The 18997-nt window shown below is 42.4% G+C and overlaps 3 protein-coding genes across 4 annotated transcripts; 2 read left to right on the top strand and 1 right to left on the bottom strand.

Annotated features, from left to right (window-relative positions):
• Nucleotides 1-581: 581 nt before the first annotated feature.
• LOC143372073 (uncharacterized) lies at nt 582-3155 on the top strand. Of its 2 annotated transcripts, none has more exons than XM_076817945.1 (3): nt 582-711; nt 807-2599; nt 2920-3155. In XM_076817945.1, exons 1-3 carry the CDS (start codon nt 600-602, stop codon nt 3013-3015), a joined length of 2001 nt encoding a protein of 666 aa, XP_076674060.1. In that variant the 5' UTR covers nt 582-599; the 3' UTR covers nt 3016-3155. The 2 variants fall into 2 exon arrangements, with proteins under 2 accessions (XP_076674060.1, XP_076674070.1); XM_076817955.1 differs by having other exon boundaries at nt 2802-3155.
• On the bottom strand, nt 2765-8222 carry Pig-o (phosphatidylinositol glycan anchor biosynthesis class O). Its single transcript, XM_076817893.1, has 4 exons — nt 5541-8222; nt 5296-5466; nt 5013-5233; nt 2765-3980 (listed from the first exon to the last, which is right to left on the bottom strand). Exons 1-4 carry the CDS (start codon nt 8122-8124, stop codon nt 3786-3788), a joined length of 3171 nt encoding a protein of 1056 aa, XP_076674008.1. The 5' UTR covers nt 8125-8222; the 3' UTR covers nt 2765-3785.
• A 1463-nt stretch (nt 8223-9685) lies between these two features.
• Nucleotides 9686-11002, top strand: LOC143369782 (thioredoxin domain-containing protein 12). The gene is made up of 2 exons (XM_076814159.1): nt 9686-9957; nt 10573-11002. The coding sequence occupies exons 1-2, from the start codon at nt 9686-9688 to the stop codon at nt 10898-10900; spliced, it is 600 nt and encodes a 199-aa protein (XP_076670274.1). The 3' UTR covers nt 10901-11002.
• Nucleotides 11003-18997: the final 7995 nt, after the last annotated feature.

Below are 18997 nucleotides of genomic sequence, written 5' to 3'. Positions count from 1 at the left end.
ATCAAAACAGCTGCCGCAATGTATTATTGTCGACAAACGAACAGCGGGTTTCTCGCAAGTTCGTTTGCAAGTCGATTGAAATCGGATTATAAATTGGTCTGTTCTCATGTTCAGTAAAAAAGTAACACGATGATGATGGAACGTAGCAATGCACTGTTTTGGCAAATTAATAAACATATAACAGCTGTAATAACGTTAGTAGAATAAATGAACTTGAATGAGAACAGGTAGGAGATTTCTTTTTATTAATTTACTCCCAGTTTGAATCGCAAGATTTTTTAGTAAGGAAGCAAAAGCTTGAGCAAAAGCTTGAGATATATATTTACATTTAATATGGAAGATAATAATATTTGAAGTAAGGAATTCTGCTGTACGTGTGGTGAAGTACAATGGCACGGATAAGAAGGAAATGGCTTTCTTATGCAGTATAGAGATTATATTGGCTAATTATAAAACACAAGTGCAGCTTCTGTACACGTTGGATTATTCTAATGAGGGTATTAGTTCCATGCTAATGCTCTCAGAAGCTTTGCAAGTATTATCGCCTGACCGCTGCTATAAAAGCAGGGACAGAACGCAGTCCATTAACTAGCCCCAAGATGCTTCTACCGAAAGTTCTCTCGTTCTCCTCTTGTTTGATAGTTTTAGCAGCCAGTGCGGCTGTTAAAACTCCCGCTGGATCAACATGGCCAGGCTACGGAGCCAAATCTGGTAATATGAAATATCTAATTTCTCCAAATGGTTCTCTTCAAAATATTATGATCGTTTACTTATAAATGTATAAATTGTGTAAATTGTATTTGTAGTTTACTCGAGAGCTATAGGACCGCCAATCTCAGGAATGGACACTATAACAGTGCCATACATGCCAAAGTCTCCGATGTTCCCTAAATTCGTTGATCCCAAAATGATGGTTTCGAAGAAGACGGATATGCTGAGCAATTTGTTTGGAGGTATGGGACCTGTCTACCCTATGGGCTTTAAGCCATTCATGCCGTACCCCATGAGTGGACCAAGTTTGTACAGCACAGCTGATGGCGAACAATCGTTTAACAGCTTGAGTAAAAGTACCGTAGAAGATGGTAGCGGTCTATACAAGCGTGGAGCTTTTGGACCCTTCGGTGCTAAGCCTTTCGGTGCCACGCCTTTCGGTGCAAAGCCTTTCGGTGCCACGCCGTTTGGTGCCAAACCCTTTGGTCCTATGTTTTCTAAGTTTGGGCCCATGTCTCAGTTCTCCGATTCGAATACTGTACCCGACTACAGTATGCAAGGTGATTTCTCTCGTAGGAGAAGAAGCGTAGATGATCCTGCCCTAACGAAGCTTCGATCAATTATGGATACTGGCATGCCAGGAACAAAGGATTTGGGACCTCCGCCTGCGTACCCCACCCTTTCTCCAATTTCTGAAGAATCGGAAGAGGAAGTCGATGTATTGATGCAAAAGATGGGAGGTGCTACTGCACCCAAACAGTATATGCCAGGAATGTTCGGACCTTTCGCACCCATGGTAGACCCGTCGATGTTCATAGCGAAGAAATCTACTTTCCTGGATACCTTGTTTAAGAATCTCGCTACTAGTACTCCATCGCCAACATCAACAGAGATTCCGGTACCAAAAAGTACTATCGTACCACCCAACTTCTGGTTTCCAACGTCGATGATTCCCAGTCCAACCGAATACAACGCTAAGGTAGCAGATTTCTTGGACAAATTGTTCGACAGTTTGAAACTCAATCAAACCACAACAGCGAGCGACAGCATGAGCCCCAAAAGTGACTGGATGAGGTCTATCGAATCCAATGAAGACGCTATGCAAGCAAAAGTTGCAAGATCCGTCGAAGACTTGTCATCGATCAACGCTGCTAAAGACACGATCGTTGACAGCATAATGTCTGAACTGGGTGATTTGAAGGGCAGCATGGTGACAACGATGAACGATTTAATTGCTTTTGAAAAGGCCACAGCAGCCATGTCACCGAAGAAGCCCTTTAAACCCTTCGCGCCAGGTATGTGGCCAAAGCCGACTGGCGATGCGATGCTCCCATTTCAACAGAAAATGGCAATCCTAAGCCAAGTATTCGACATGTTGACGGGTCTGCAAAAGAACATTACTTTGGCAGTCCAGAACGCAATAAAAGCTAAGGTGACTGCCGCTGGTGCTGCTCAAGGGACATTTGACGCTGACTATCCGTTTACGACTAATGATATTCTTTCTGCTAGTGGCAGTATGCCTATCAACATGAGTCTCCTCGATGCTCTCAAAAGCAAGTTAAGTGCACTCGATTATGAAATGCCTGTTCCTTATCCGTCAGATTCTTATAAGTTTGGGCCCAAGGCAGTTCGAACACTGCCAAAGACGCCAGCATCGTTCTGGGTGTCGTATCCCGAAGACGCAGCTGCTGCAGAAAAGCGCCAAGTCGACAGTGATACAGAGTCGCTGCTAGATAACGAAAGTAAATCCACCCCGAAGCAACAAACGCGTGGGGTCAAGATGCAGATGCACCAGGGATACCAGAGTTTGCCAGCTGGTTCCGTAGAGTCTGTACAGGCAGGTGGAGGATCTACGCCCGAGCGCCAAGGTGGAGGAATTAAGTTACTCGTAAGTCTTTACATGCGAATTGAAAGTGTTCTCGATGCATTTGTGATTCATAATATGTGCGAAGAAAGGTAGTGATAATCGTCAATGACGAGTTTGACGCTTGATATAAATAAGGGTTTTGACAAATACAATTCTTATCGTTATAGAACAAATGAAGGTGGTAAATGATTTTACGCAACATGATAGCTTCATTTGTTTTCAGATACAAATGCCTGTATTGCCTAATACGCTAGCGCCAGGCTATCAAACTAATAATTACAAAGACTAGGTGCGCGCGGTTGGTGTATCATGAGTATCGAAAGCATGTTCATTTGTCGCAGGATACCGGCGACTATGAGGACATCGACAAATGGGCGAACTGGATGGAATATCTGAGATCCGATTACCAGGGGCGCAGGCATCACAATCACCACTAGGCTATTGATCCAGCAGGAACACTTCGATTTGTAATTACAAATTTCTATCTTTGAGCCGATCACTTTCACATATAATATATATAACATGTATGCTCGAGAACTTCTTTGAATAAAGAGTGTTTTGCAAAGTACATAGAGAAGAGACAGATCACGTATCCGCGAAAGGCACGAGATCTAGAAATCTGGAATGTATACAATATGTCTTTTTATTAGATTTTCTATTGGATTTATAATACATGCTATATACAATTTCATATGCAACAAATGAGTAAAGAGACCTACGTTGCGACGCCCGTCCGTCCGAATTTGCTTAACGACGGCGAACGTGAAGTTAAATGTACGTACATCAGTCAAGCAGACACGAGCGCACATGGACGCAATCCTGCATCAAGTGCGTTGCTTTGTTTGTCTGTAATCAGCAATGCATTGCACGCAGGGTAGCGTTAGTGTGTTAGGAAGCACCAGAATTGATAACACGGCTTGGTCATCGAGGAGACGAAGAAATAGCGCGTCGTTCTTGTGTACTAAATACCTCCGTTCGTTTTGTCGCGCTAAATGCGTTTAACTGTCTTTTATATAAAGTCATATAAAATTCTAGAAACATTGGCAGTATCGGTAAGCGTTGACGTTGGATGTCTGTTTTTTTCTTTAATAAAAACTTCCTAAACAGTTACGAGTAACGAGCCGTTGAGCGCATTTATCTGTTACTTCTCAAAACTTTGGTACTTCACTAGTGATTGTATCATCACGCCATTAATAGTGGATCACTATCATCTGCCTTTCGTCACTCTGGATATAAGATGCTCCATTTGTTGATCGATTCTGAACACCATGTAAAACGACGCAAGTACGCTGCATAATGTTACTAAGAGCCCCAAGCCCTCGAATATTAACTTTGGCGCGAAGATCTTCCAAACCATCAAGTGTCGACAGTGAATCGTTGCGGCAAGCATGCTGCCGAAAGTCTGCAACATGTGTATTTGCGTGAATCAGTCCCATCACCAGTACACCTTATATCCATTAAATACGCAAAATCGGACACTTTTCGGAGTAATATTTCGGAGGTTGGTGAAACTCGGATATGTTGTAGTCCTTAGTGATATATAAACGTATCTCGAAGGATTTTTAAAAATTTTAAAAATTGTGGATTTTACAGCTCTTTGAAATATAGCATTGACCTTTTTTCAATAAATTATAACTTCTGAACTAACAATAAGACACTGATGAAAATGAGCTTTTGGGAGCTACAGTGGAGATATAAGGGACCTAATAAAAATTATTTCACTATAAAAAACGTTTTTGATCACTTTTATTGCAATTGTTCTAAACAAATACAATTTTGTCAAAATACGAACCTTTTTAAAAATTTGAAAAAAATTAAGGATATAGCCCTGTTTGTTCCCTTTATGCTGCATCGAAACAAATTGAATCTAGTCCAGTGAAATTAGACGGAAATCTACCCAATCTATGAAATAATTCCCACCAAGCTACATGTTGGTATGGGCCTTTATTTGGCCGTTTTAAACAATATGTCAAAAGTCCCCATCGATCCGACCGCGGCTAAACATTTTACAGAAGGTTGAAAAAAATAATAACGGTTTTTCGCGCATATCTCGTTATCTAGCAGTTTTGCGACAAAAATAGTTATTATACAATTTATAGCTTAGGAAATTCTCTACAAAAATGGTCCTATGAGTTCTTTTCGTAAGAGTAACCATTTTCATGTACGTCGGGTTACCAAGTTTCAACCCCCATACTTGTGACAAGGGAAGATCTCGAACCCGGAAATTCAAAAAATTATGAAACCTATAAATATGTAGGGGATATCCTCCTGAGTACAACGCGTCCGGTTTATATATCACTAATCATTACAACATATTTGAGTTTCACGAATATCCGAAATGTTACTCCGAAAAGTGTCCGATTTTGCGTCGAATGGCCTAATTTTATAGTGATGCAGTAATAATTTTGGGCTAATGAAATCGACAGTAACTTACTCTGATCCCATGGAGCATAATATATTTCCCTGCAACTGAGAAAACCGCAGTATGGAATACAGAGTCCTGTTCGAACAGAAGCAGTTCCCCTCGCTTCATATCATCCTCCAGGAATTTCACTTTAATTAACTTTGGGAATACAAGGTACAAAGTAAACGGTACAATCACCAGTAATGGCAGCGTTGCACCTAATATCATGTGCGATCCAAATGTATTTATTCCTGTGAATGTTTAACACCACTCGTTAGTAGTTGTTCTAATATCAAAGTAAATACAGTTATACCTATTAAAATTGCTGGTAGTAGATTTCCATAAAAGTGTCCACCCGTCCCCACGAAAGCAGCTTCCCAATGAATGGTAGGGAAAGTTGGTTGATGCCCAGTTCCATAGAAGAAATACTCGGCTATCAGGAACCAACATACTAGAGCAGGCGTAGATACTTCCACAAGCTCAGCTGTTTAAAAAATAATATTATTAACGTATGATGTAATTCAAATCATCTAACACCTGCTACGTAAATGTGCTTACATATACTGTTAGCATTCTTGTATCGCTCTATCGCAGACAAGCCCAAAACGGAGGCGCAGGATATAAACATCAGGAAAGTACTAGGCGACAATACATCTCCTAGTAATAAGGAATACAACAGCGTAAGGAATACGCTGAATGAAATAAATGTAGCGCTATAGGCGGTGCCTAATCCATAAACAACTGGCGTCTCGTCTGTATGTATCCTTTTATGATAAATTGATTCCTTTATCTTCTCGAACAATCGGGGTACTATGTTCTCGTCGTGGTATACATTAATCGACTCTTTCTTCTTCGGCAGTAGATATATGCTGAGCGGACGGAAGTAAAGAATAAAGATCGCGAACAAACTCAACGCGTACACCATGTTAGGCAACGTACTCACTTGCCAAGACAGGGCAAACTTCACTTTTACGAATTTAGGTAATCGCTGGAGGACCCAATAACAACCCATGCAAACACCGATCACGACCGGGCAATATTGTCCTACCAGAACGCTGGGAGAGAAGCCGGAGAGGTTTCCGCAATTTTGTAACCACAGTCTGGTTATCGTAATGTACAGTGCGAGTACGACGAGGGTGATGGCAAGTAGAACACGTTCTAAATTGTTCGACGTTATGGAGCCAGCTTTGCCAGTTATAAAGTAAGAACAAATGCGTTGTTGCTGTTCTTCCCGGCAACGCCAGAAGTAGTGGGACAGTCTTATAGCGACGCATGCTATCACGCCGATAAGTATTAACACAGTCTTCAAGTTCGATTTCGCCGGTGCTTTTAGAAACGGCTTTGTTTTCCTCTCCAAAATTTCGTTCGGACTCTCTTTTCTCAAATTGAACATGAGCAGCCAGATAAGCGTAATGAGTAAAAAGGATAGCACGTTATCTTCCTCGACGATATAACTGTTAGAGAAAAGGCTGCACACTGTTAGAAGAAGTATCACTCTGGTAACATAGGTCAATTTTTTTATCCTGCGAAAATCGTACCAGCTCATTGATATTACGTCCCAGTTCCTGGCGATCAATACTACTAATAATAATAGAGACACTACGCCGGTAGCGAAGAACGTAGTGTTTTTAAACTCGTCTAGAATGTCGAGGAAAAATAAAGAGAAGATTACAAGCGCGATAATTAAGTTAACTAGAATACAACACTGTAAGAATGACGATTCAAATATCTTAGACATATGTTTCTCTGGAATGCCGGTGAGAAATAAGTAAAAGAAGAACAGAGTACAAGACATTAAAAGTAGGCCCTTCGACATTAGGCTGGAGTCGAACTGAACCCAAACTTCGTAACAAGTGTCTTTAAGTAGCCTGAAATAGCTTTTACTGTTCTTAATAAACGATTCGAACTCCTCGGCAGTATTTACACGTTTAATCTGCTCGTGCAGATGATCGTACATATTTTCTAAACTCTGGAGCTGGTCTTTAGAGAATAGATAGCTATCCGCGGAATATACATCTATGTACTTCTTCGTCTGTGCAATGTTCTTCCACATTGAATGCACCGAATACAATAAATCATCCTTCGATTTTCCAATTCTAGTCGAACTTGGCAGAGAATCGAGTATAACGGCTCCCAGATTGGAGAAAGGTATAGGCGTTCCAAGAATCGACGCCAACGTAGGAACAAGATCGATTTGACTGACGGTATTAAGAGCTGAATTGTATTTCAAGAGAGGAACTATAGAATAGACGAACATGGCTGCTTCGACTTCGTTTAAACTATCGCCGCCGTGATCGCCGGTCTCCGTCATCCCGTGATCACCAACGACGAACAGAATCGTGTCTTCTTCCAGAGATTCTATGATCTCTTTTATAAGAGTGTTGGTATCGTTCAATTTCCTGGTCATTTCGGGATGATTAGTCCCATGTTTGTGCCCGCAATGATCGATGCCGAGGACATGCGCTACGAGAAGGGACCAGTCTTTCTTCTTCATTTCGAAGAATATACGGTACCTAACGTCTTTGTCGACGCTGTCGAGGTCCCAGACATTGAAGGACGGCGATGGGAACTGGCGCTTGAATTTGCCAGGGAATAGATTAGTCCAGGTATCGTCACCCATGAAGACGATGCCGTTGGAAACGCTCTGGTCGATAATGTTATCTTCGTCGATTCTCTCCGATGCAAAATTAGATCCCACGTCGATGAAAGTAGGCAGAGATCCGGTGGTAAGACCTTTCAGTCGTTGCATGGTCGTTGTTGGAGGGTCCGCGATGAACTTATACAGGCGCGAGTTCTTCGGCTGATTCTGCAGCAGCTCGTGGATTACTGGTAGCTTGTTGCGATAGTAAGACGACGCGGAGCTGTTATCGCTGTACCAGTGAGCGAACTCGTATTTCAAAGCATCGACGATTAGCAACACGACGCGTGCTTTCCTTTCGAGGCAGGTGCTCGCTCCAGCTTCGAAATCTTGCAGGAGGTCCTCGACGTTACAGTTACCAGTGTCCGTACAGTACTTACATTCCGCTCGCTCCGGCCTGGACACGCGATTAAGTAGGAAGCCGCTTGTGAAAACTAGCAAACTGGCAGCCATCAAGTACGACATCCATCCTTGGAATATTAAATAGTTCCATAGTTTGCTCATTTTTCTGGATGGGCCTGTATCCTCTCGGGTTATTCGAAAAGAATGCAATGCTAGCTTGGAAACAATCTTAACCTATTAATGTGAATTTGTTCCTCACCATTGTCACATGATTGCAGGAATGATTCGCGTGCTCGTGTAACAGTGGGCTTGTAGAATAAGTGTTAGGAGTAGAAGACAATTAGATGGTTATTCATGTTTCACAGAAGGAGTGCGAAATATAGCTTTCAATTTAGTTGAAGGCAGTCGTAGGAACGTTCAACGTGAGGACAGTGATTTCATCCTTATCCGCGCGGCGCTAAATTTTAAGCATACGTGCGGGGTCGGTAATGCCGCCACGATTATGAATATGTTACGTGTGCTTTCATTTGGCAAGAATTTATTAATTCACGCGATCTTGTATTACAGATGATGTATAGGATTTTGAATCTCCTCTTTGGTTGTACTTCTAAATTCATTTAGGTATAATTGTTATCTGATGGGATAAGTTAAGGCGTATCTAGGGTGGGGCAAGTAGGGCTCGTGCCCTGGGCGCCAATGCCGGGGGCAGGGCCGGCGCAACCCATTATGCAAGTTATGCGTCGCATAAGGGCGCCAATTGCCTAAGGGCATTTGCCTCCAACTTTCGTCTCTTCCGCTCTTCAGCTCCACTTTCTTTAAAAAGATTATCTGAATTCTAAATAAAATGTTTTGTGTGATGAATACTTTTAACAAAGAAGTAGAACAAAAAAGGTGGAATTGGAATGATATGCATGGGGAGGGCGCAAATTCTACGCTTGCCCTAGGCACAGTTTACACTAAATACGCCACTGGGGATAACAGAAAACTATGGGTCGTTCGAATTTAATCCGCATAAGGCGAATGCTGGGTCCATTTTGACCCATTTCGAATTAACTTATGTTACTCATTACTTAGTGGCATCACTGGTTTTGGAAACTAAGAATTTTAAATCGTAACGAGATTAAAATCAAATATAATAGCTTATCCTAAAAATTATACGAATAAAATTGTACTATGAGTGGAAATTGACCCCAAGAGTTAACCTTTCGATAACCGCATCCTATTTTATAACTCGGTCACCCGCGTGTTGTATTTTTTACAACATCACGATTTTATTCTGTATTTTTTCAATTTTTACCTGGTTTTATTTGGTATTCTGAATTTTTTTAAGTTAAAAATTAACAAAACGCCCACGATCGTAGGATTTTTCTGCTTTTCTAATAAAATGAATATCGTAAATTATATGTTCCTGTTTTCGAGTCGTAATTTATAGTTAAAAACCTGTATTTTTCGATAATGGCTCTCTCATAGATTTCTCTTCCATATTTTAAGAGATTTTCATAAATTTTAGAATGTTAATCACGGGTGTTGCGGCTGATTTGGGCGTAAGTGGAATTCGCTCGGTAGAAAATGAAGATATTTTTTAAATAAGCTTACTTACCGACACTTCGAGAGCTCGCGTTCGAGAACGATTACGATCTTTCAATTCTTTTGTTAGTACCACGCGACCATGTTCCGATCGTGGGGATAAAAAAAAATAATTCATTCCGGCTGCTTTGACATAATGATGCAATGCGTCAAATATCTCAGTACCTTGAATCTCGTCAATCTAGCGAATCACGTGGTTGCAAATACTCTATCTAACGTAGGTGACTCGGGTTCGGAATGTAACTTCTATCGGCTGTATAAGTGGAGGACTTTTAAGAAGGGCTTCAAGGAGGCTAAGGTCGCCAAGAAACCTATATGTCTGTTTATCCACAAATTCACATGCCCCGCTTGTCACACACTGAAAGCGAAATTTGTCAAGTCCATGCGACTGATGGACCTCAGCGATCGGTAAATATTATCCGACGTGGAAGCTTGGCCGGTAACTTACGGAAACTCGCGAAATTAAGGCTTTCGTTATTAGAGGTCGCTGAGATGACTTCCTGCGTTCGCTGTAACGGTTGTATATACACGATTCATAACCTCGGTGCCAATTAAAATGATACAACATTACTCGCAGTTGTAACGAATACGCAGTCTACGAATACTTAACAAAATTCTTCATTGTTTACGACTAACCACGACTCTTTGCAATTATTAATGATTACTTATATCTATTACACTTCTACTGCTTATAAGGCAGTCACTGAACTAAATAACTATTTAGGACTAAGTCGTTAATACTTTGAGTGGCACAAGGTTTTGAGAAATGCTCCTTTGAGTCGGTCAGGCCTCTCTTACCGATCGGTTCTATCAACAAAGTTTTGCTTAACTCGCTCCGAGCAAGCATTCGGCGAAACTTGGAAAATACTTTCGGTGCTTTGCACACTATGTATATATTCGCGAGAAAATACGCCAAAAGCGTGCACTGGTCGCAAATCCCTCGGCGTGAAAACGCGCCGACGCCACTCGAAGTGTTGACTCGACGATGCAAAGTGATACATTGTGACGAGTGACGCGTTACAGGTTCGTGATGATACACGTGGAGGTGGGGGTCAAAAATCGTATCACTCTAAACGACAAGAAGTACCAGCCCGATGGGAAGTACGTCCCTCGACTCCTATTCTTTACGCCGGACGGTGAATTGATCAAGGAAGCCTACAACAAACATCCGAACGTGGACAAGGACACCCAATACTTTTATAGTAGCGCCCCACAAATCATAGAAACCATGCTGTTCGTTCTAAAAGACTATTGCAAGGACCCGCTACCGGTAACATTCGACTACGAGCAATGGAATTTGGAAAGCGGCGACACGGACGACGAAATACTTGTCCCGACCATGTTAGATTGACCCTACGTTTGTGTCACGATAATTTTTAATAACGCTCCAAACTATTTAAGCAAGTAAGCGCTGTTAATAGCTTCTCAAACACGAGGAGCTGTACGAGTTCAATAAAAACAAAGTATGCTGGAATATCCGTGGCGTTCTACTAAAACTGTGAGCTTGAAGTGGCTCGTAGGTCAGGAGGGGGTAGTGATAGGATGTAAAGCAGTAACTAGCAAGAGCATCTGCGATGAATGATGAGATCGAATTAGTTGTATTTAGGTATTCAGTTTATCGAAAGAATTAAGGTCACGAGGAATGCTCGCGATGTCGATACACACCTTTATTAGGCTCTCACTACGCGTCGCCTCGGCTCGCTGCGACGCAACTTCTTTTCGCACTCACATCTAAGCTCGCGTCGCCTCGGTTTTCCGTACCTGAAGTTATCTGAGCTTGCCTCGGTTCATGTGTTTGGTCAGTTGCTCAGAGAACCTCTTCCTGCGCGGTAGCATTGCATCCACTCACACTGCGCCTTGCTTCTCTTCCTCAAAATATTCTCGAGGAAGAATCCGCGGCTTGGAGTCGCGCAGAGGCAAGTCGAGGCGCAGTGTGAGTCAAATTGTCAAACTACATAAGAAAAGCATAGGAAAAATAAAATGAGCCGAGGCGAGGCGTAGTGAGAAGCTACCTTAACACGGGTGACGTGTCTGGCATTGTTTCTAAAAACTACATCAAGTAGGTCACTTTATTGATCTTGTGCTCTGTATCAGGCAAGATGCAGGCGATTTTGTGACGCCCTTTTCCTGGTTACACAGCGAGCACGGAAAGGAGGAAGACTGCCGGAGCCAGGTGCAGGGAAGCCGAGCTGGGAATGGGGTTATTTTGTAACCAATCTGAGGGCGAGCTGGGGGCAGGCGCAGCCCTTTAAACACTGTTCCCGATCTTCGAGTCTGCGCCCATACATTAAACACCCGTGCACGTGAACCTATCGCCAGCTCGCAGCAGCAACCCTGACGGCGCTTGCGTTTGCAACAGTTGCCACATCGGGCAACGGTGCCGCATTGGTCGACACTGTCTCACCTAGGGCTGGTAGCCACGCCCATCTCACCCTCTTCAAGTTTACTGTTATATAATCCGGCTCGATATGCCCTGCACGTGGCTACGCCAGGACGGCTCCATTATTCTTCTGGGAAGATTGAACTGTACTTATACCTATAGAGTACATATTAGTAAGAAAATATGATGCTCCCTACTACGTCATTAATCGAATGAAAGTTGAAGCAAGATCCAAATAGTCTTGTATATAATTGGTCCCGAAGTGGGTCTAAGGTTGTTGGTTAGAAAGGTCTGCGAAGCAGACTATTTCTTCTTCGGAAACGACCAGTTGGAATTTTGAAAGAAATACAAGTAACCGGAGCATTTGGAATTCAACGTCTCGGTAATCGGAAGGAGTTTTTTCAAGAGTATCAGGGATCCATGACGAGCTCAATTTTCGTCGACGTTATTTCAGACTTCACACAGACCGTAACAATAATTTAACGCTTCGATGCATGGGCGTCTGCAGGGGAGGATTTATTTTTAAAAACCACTCTATATTAAGTTTATACTGTAAAGGTGAATATTTTTAAATGTTCAATTAAATTGGCGCTACAAGATGGGTCCACAGAGTTTTCTTTAACATTACTGTTTCTCGCAGCTGCTCCCCCGGGGAAAAATCTGCGGACGTCTGTGCTTCGGTGCTGAAAATTCTTCGATGATCTAAAAATATTAGTTCCCTGGAGACAAATCATCGTTTGTAGTGATGCAACGCAAAGTTTACTTGCATAGGGGAGACCGGGTATGGTTGTTACAACCGCTTTAACAGAGAATCTATAAACAGTAGAAATGTACTAATAATCCACAGCGACGCGTAAACATATCGCGTATAAACACATCCTTCCCCCGTCACTCAATTCGCTGCGGAGTCGCACGCAGACACGACGTGTCATTGTTTGTTTTCGTGCGCTCGAAGTGAAAGCAGTATTTTCTGCGAAGTAAGTATAGGTTATTTCTTAGTATTGACTACAATACTGTGGCATTAATCTCGTAGTTTGGAGTTCTTTCTAACTTGCTGTAATGATTTTTTTTCATTTTGGAACATTTTGCATTTTCCACAGAGCATTTGGAAAGAAGAACAAAGCAAAACGAGTTATTTTATTCGATAAAGGAACAAATAAAAAGGAGAGAAAAGTATCAAGAATTAATAAAGATGAAAAAGAAAATGAAGGAGACTTTTGCCTTGTGTGCTTGTGTCTGTATTCACAAAGCAAATCCAGAGAAATTGGGGTTCAGTGATAAACTTGTGACCTGTTTGTTAATAATGTTTCTAAGTTTAATTTTGTGTTCAAGACTATTACTTCCTTAATTGAATCGGCTTTTCATTAATAAACTTAGCTATCTAAATTTGAGACAACCAACCCAACCTCGGGGTAGGTATATCGTCGCAAAATAGTTCCTGCAAATAATGTGAATTAGCTCCTAATCTGATTGACGAAATTCACAGGACCAATTTTTTTTATAAAATCGGACGTACGTAGTTTATATTAAACTAACAAGGGAAGATTCCGAACTCGAAAATTCAAAATATTCTGAAACTTTATGGAAATGTAGGGGATTTCCTCCTGATTACAACGCGATTTTTGTTTGCTGCCCAAATTCACTAGAAGCGGGTGAAATTAACCCCTGAAAATTCGGCTATTTTCTGATTTTGTGTTATAACTCCCGAACTGTAAGAGACAGAAAAAAAGTTTCAAGACAAGAGTTACTTCTTTAAATTAGATCTAACATTTGGTAAAAAAATTATTTTACAGTTCGCGAGTTATAGCACAAATTCGGAAAATAACTGGATTTTCAGGGGTCAATTACACCCCTTTAGAGTGAATTTGGGCAGCAAACAAAAATTGCGTGATAATCGGGAGAAAATTCCCTACATATTCACAAAGTTTCAGAATTTTTTAAATCTCCGGATTCGAGATGTTCCCTTGTAAGTCTGAATGAAATTCCCTGCAGCTATTGGCATTTTCTTATTTCCGCTACGCAATCTGGTGGCGAAAATTAAAGCAGTCTAATCGGGTTAGCTGTCACATGTAATTGTCAGTGTTGGGAATTTCGACTGTTTGATGATCAATCTTGTAAAATTTAACAAACTATTTAACGACAAAAACATTATTGCACTGTTTCAATACTTGTGTGACACCAGTCCTGTAACGCGATTCACCCGATTACAGAGCTTACTTTAGTAGATGGCGCTGTCACAGTATTTCCCAATAACCCGAGAAGATAATGAAATGAGACAACCATAGCCGGTCTCCCCTAATAATATTGAAACTTCTATTATATTTTCGAGCTACCAGAAGGTTAGTAACATTTTCAACATATCGTCTGCTGTTTAAGGGGGCCTTCATCAGGGGCCCACTTGCCATCGGGCAAGCTGACACCAGTCCACTATCCACCGTCGACAGCTACCTCCCTTACTTACTTACGCAACTAAAATTGCCAACTGTTTCCCGCTTTGCAAGCGTCTCAGACCCGAGCAACCCTTCAACGACCAGCAGGAGTCTCCTCCAACGACACGTCCCCCCGAAGATCCCCAGTCAGCGTGCTCCTCGGCCGCTTTGCATACCTCCGCGCCAAAGGCACCCCGGTCTTCTTCCGCCCAGCAGCGTGGTCAGCGTGACCGTTGGAAAATACAGAGACGGACGTGCCACGCAGCCGGGACCGCCGGCTCCTCTGAACGGGCACGTAGAGGAAGCGTACGCATATGGGTTATGTATGGATCTCCTGGCCCGTTCTGTGTTTGAAGGGTTGCAGATAATATATAGCCCGTTTCGGCGGAGAGTGCTTTTTAGCTTTTGACCGTTTCATCCGGCGTCGGTCGGCCCGTGCTACTGCCCACCCACCCGCCCCTCCCGTAATATCGACGCGTACCTATATCCACCGTCCGTCACGGTCCTTTTTTTTTTCCACCTCGGCTCGCTCGCAGCCCTGGCCCTCCCCCCTTGCGGCCCTCCCAGCGACCGTGGGGCTTTTAAAAAATGAGCCGGAGGACATTATTTTTACGCGACCCTCCGCCCCTCGTGCCGCGAATTCGAGTGACCGTAACGGCCCAGCTACGTCGTCGCTCGTTTCCGCCGGCGCAGCTTGCGATGTGCCGCGTCAGCGAATGTGCAAAAATTGAAGGGAGAGAAATAGCGGCGGCTCGCTGGAAGGCGTGCGGGTGGTGTGTGGGCAAAGGGAGGAAAATCGGCGACCGTTTCGCGGACGGTGCGGCACAGGACGAGGGAAGGGGGCCCGAGATAGAGGGAGAAAAAGTTGCGGCGAGGTGTGCAAAGTGAGAGGGGTGCGGGTGTGGGAGAGGAAGATTATATATCTCGTCTACCACGTCCATCCGTTCGTACGGTCGTTCCCAGGGTGTGGATGTGGCCCCGCGGATATATCGGGAGCCGGGAAGCCATTTTCAATTCAATCTGTTAAAAGCACGTCAAAAAGTCATACGGTATTTCACCGGCGCGGTAGATCGCGGAGAGAACCCGCGGCCTTCCCATGCGACGACGGTGCCGCGGTGAATGGCACCTGGGTATGGATCCGTCTACGATATATGCCCTCTGCGACGGGGCGATTCCGACGTGCCCTTGTCGCCGAATGTGCCGCGCGAACGCTGGGACCCTGGGTTGTGGAGTCCTTGGTTCTTTGCGATTCTACTAGCTTTCTTCTGAGGGTTTTAAACGGGTTCGAACTCGTAGAATTGACAAGGGATCTTGAAAATTCAAACAAATCTAGAACTTTGAAGAAATGTAGCTTCGACAAGGAAATGGTCCTAGAAGCGAAAACACCCTCCCGAAGAAATGGGGAGTTTTCAGATTAGCCTGAATATCTGGGAAACTGTAGAAGATATTAAAAAGAAGTTAAATTCAAAGCTGTATGGTTTTTTATGACCTATAAAGCGGCGATGAAAGAATTTGCGAGAAATATTATTTTTATCAAAATTTATCCCCACTTTCCTTTTTTTTTGACAATTCTTTATCGTCATATTGTAGGGTGTCGGAAGCCATACAATTTCGAATTGTACTTTTTTTCGATATCTTTTACGGTTTCGCAGATATTCGCGAGAATATGAAAGCTCGCAATTTCTGTGAGGAGGTGTTTTCACCCTTGGGACCGTTTTATTGCCGGATCGTAAAATAGTTACGTTATTAGCGTCACTTCAGCTATATTTCTGCAGAGTTTTAGATTTTTTTGAATTGTTGAGTTGTCGAAGTTTACTTGTGAGTAGTCTGGCAGAGGTGTTTCAGAATTGTGAAGTTTTGGGGAGATGTGTGTTGTGTGACTCACCCGAGGGGTGTAATACCTATGTCACATTTTGAATTGTGATATCTCACAAGGGAAGATCCCGAATCCGAAAATTCAAAAAATTCTGAAACTTTGTGGATATGTAGAGAATTTTCTCCTGATTACAACGAATTTGTTTTTGCTGCCCAAAATCACACTAAGGGGGTGAAATTAACCCCTGAAGATTAGGCTATTTTTCGATTTTATTTTCTAACTCGCAATCTGTAAGATATAGAAAAGAAATTTCAAGACAAAAGTTACTTCTTTTAATTAGATCTAGCAAATAGTAAAAGTTTTATCAATTGTTTAAACAATTAGCTAGGAAAACTATCTATCATATTCGCGGATTTTCCAAATGTTTCTCCTAAAGCGCACCGTTTTTACAAAAATAATTTGTTTAAGAAATCGGTAAGTACAACGGAAACTACACTCACATAGATCATAAAAAAAAAATGAAATTTGATTTCGTACCTGCTGTTCCATAGTTACACATTCGATATTAAAAGTTATGGATGTTTTTCTATTTTTTTTATATAGTCTCTTAAGGCAGCGTACTAAAGATAGGTAATACAATTTTTCTATGAAAATTGTAAATTATTCCTGAAAAAAAAATCTTAAAATGGCTTACTTTTCCGGCCAGCATAGTGGTGTTCCCCCTTAAGGTACGTTACAATGGGATCCAAAAGTTATTCGATTGTCGAGGAGCATATTTCCGCAATACAACAAAAGTTGAAATTGTATGGAAAACAATATGGATTAAGCTGTTTCATAATTATTTAAACATCCAGTCCAGATTTCACGTGAAACAACGAATTTTAGAAAACATTACTAATATTTCTGTGTATAACTTTTTTCTAATTGTTTAAACAATTGATAAAACTTTTACCATTTGCTAGATCTAATTAAAAGAAGTAACTTTTGTCTTGAAGTTTCTTTTCTATATCTTACAGATTGCGAGTTAGAAAATAAAATCGAAAAATAGCCGAATCTTCAGGGGTTAATTTCACCCCGTTAGTGTGATTTTGAGCACCAAACAAAAATCGCGTTGTAATCAGGAGGAAATTCCCTACATATCCACAAAGTTTCAGAATTTTTTGAATTTTCGGGTTCGGGATCTTCCCTTGTCAGTATCTAATTTTTTGCAAAATAAAAATCACAAAATTACGGGATCCGCAGCGTATTTAACTAATTTGTCCTCTTGAGGGGTGGTATCTTTCCGCACAACTTGGCCCAATTTTTCTTACGAAGGATTCCAAAGTACAATTTAAACTTGTACAATTTAAACCTTCCCTTCCACCCCAGCTTATTTCTTACATCATGAATAACGCGGAGGCATAGAGCGAACACTGTAGCACCGATGTAACCGTAGCAAGGATCACTGTAACTCTAGCAGCAGGATTTCCGTTCGGCGTGCCGTTTTCCCCGTGTTTGCCAGTTGAACGACAAACAGGTCGCACGCAGCCTTCCGCCCACGCGGATATCGCGGATCATCGTGCACGACCGCTTTGTACCTGCCCAGCGTGGCTCCTTGGCGTAGGCGACCTGCGAGCTAATCTCCCTTATCCGATCAGCGACGATTCGATCAGCGGTGTGTCCGTGGCGTTGCCGAGCCCGGCGCGATGTTAGCAAACATTGTAACAGGGCACAGAGGTGATCTTGATCTCGATCTACGCCCCGCGGCATGTAAACAGCCGAGGGGGAGACCCCTTGTATATAAAACGACGTTGTTACGCGCGGTACCTGCTCCGCTGCAGATAAATCGGACACTTTTGGAAACGCCCGAAGGTCACTGGGTTAAGAATCGTGGGACAGCCGTTGAGTAAACATTCCTTTTCTTCGAAGAACCTCACATTGTATCTTTCGTCTACTCAATTGCGCGGAGCTGTTTGCGTATCCGCGTGTTTCAGCGGTTAGATTCCGCTTTGTGCAGGAGAGCCTTCGGTATGGGGGAATGTGGAAAATATACGGCTGGAATTTAAACATTATTTGAAGCAGCACGGTGCTAGAAGGTAGCAAGAATTTATCGAATTTTTGAACGGAGAAAATAGCTCAACTATTTCAAGCTACTATGATAATAATGCAGTAAATGCTGCACAGTTACAAAGGGACTCTTTTTTTTTTAATATTTCCTAGTGGCATAAATGTGTAAAGTATTTTTAATAAACAGCTTTCGGTATTAGACGGAAAGGACGGTGGTCGATAGAATTCGCGACGGGTATAAAATCCTGGTTAGATTATAATCTCGCGAAGAACGTAAACGGGGCTGCAGAGGGGTGGCCTGATACTTTGAAAGCAGGTGTGTATTGCCATAGCTATTGGTTTATTGATTTATCCATCGGCGCGTACGCTCGCTTTTGAGTGGCCGATATGCCAGAGTAAAAAGTGGTCCGTGCACACCCGATATCCATGGATACCTGTTTCGCGCATACCTCCGATGTTGCTCAAATCGTCATCGCATTTTACGAATAATCGACGAACGCATGGAAACATGCAATCGCAGTGGAAAGCTCAATCGAACGCTTTCGTTCCGGCAGCGAGCGAGTAACTTTCAATTAAACAGAGACACTAGGTATCTACTAAGTATACACAATTTATTTTTAGAAATTAACTATGCAACAATTAATACCTCGTGTTCCTCCACAGAATTGGTCTCCCCAGAAAACTCAAATTTTATCATGGAATGTAGAAGTTTACAGCGAAGAGCAGGAAGCGAAATCCAGGTTGCTGAAGGGGCCCAGAGGATGTCTAATAGTTACC

This window comes from Andrena cerasifolii, chromosome 1 (assembly GCF_050908995.1).
Source record: "Andrena cerasifolii isolate SP2316 chromosome 1, iyAndCera1_principal, whole genome shotgun sequence".
Lineage (NCBI taxonomy): Eukaryota > Metazoa > Arthropoda > Insecta > Hymenoptera > Andrenidae > Andrena > Andrena cerasifolii.
The sequence above is the reverse complement of the archived record's forward strand: the minus strand, read 5'-3'. Positions and strand labels throughout refer to the sequence as shown.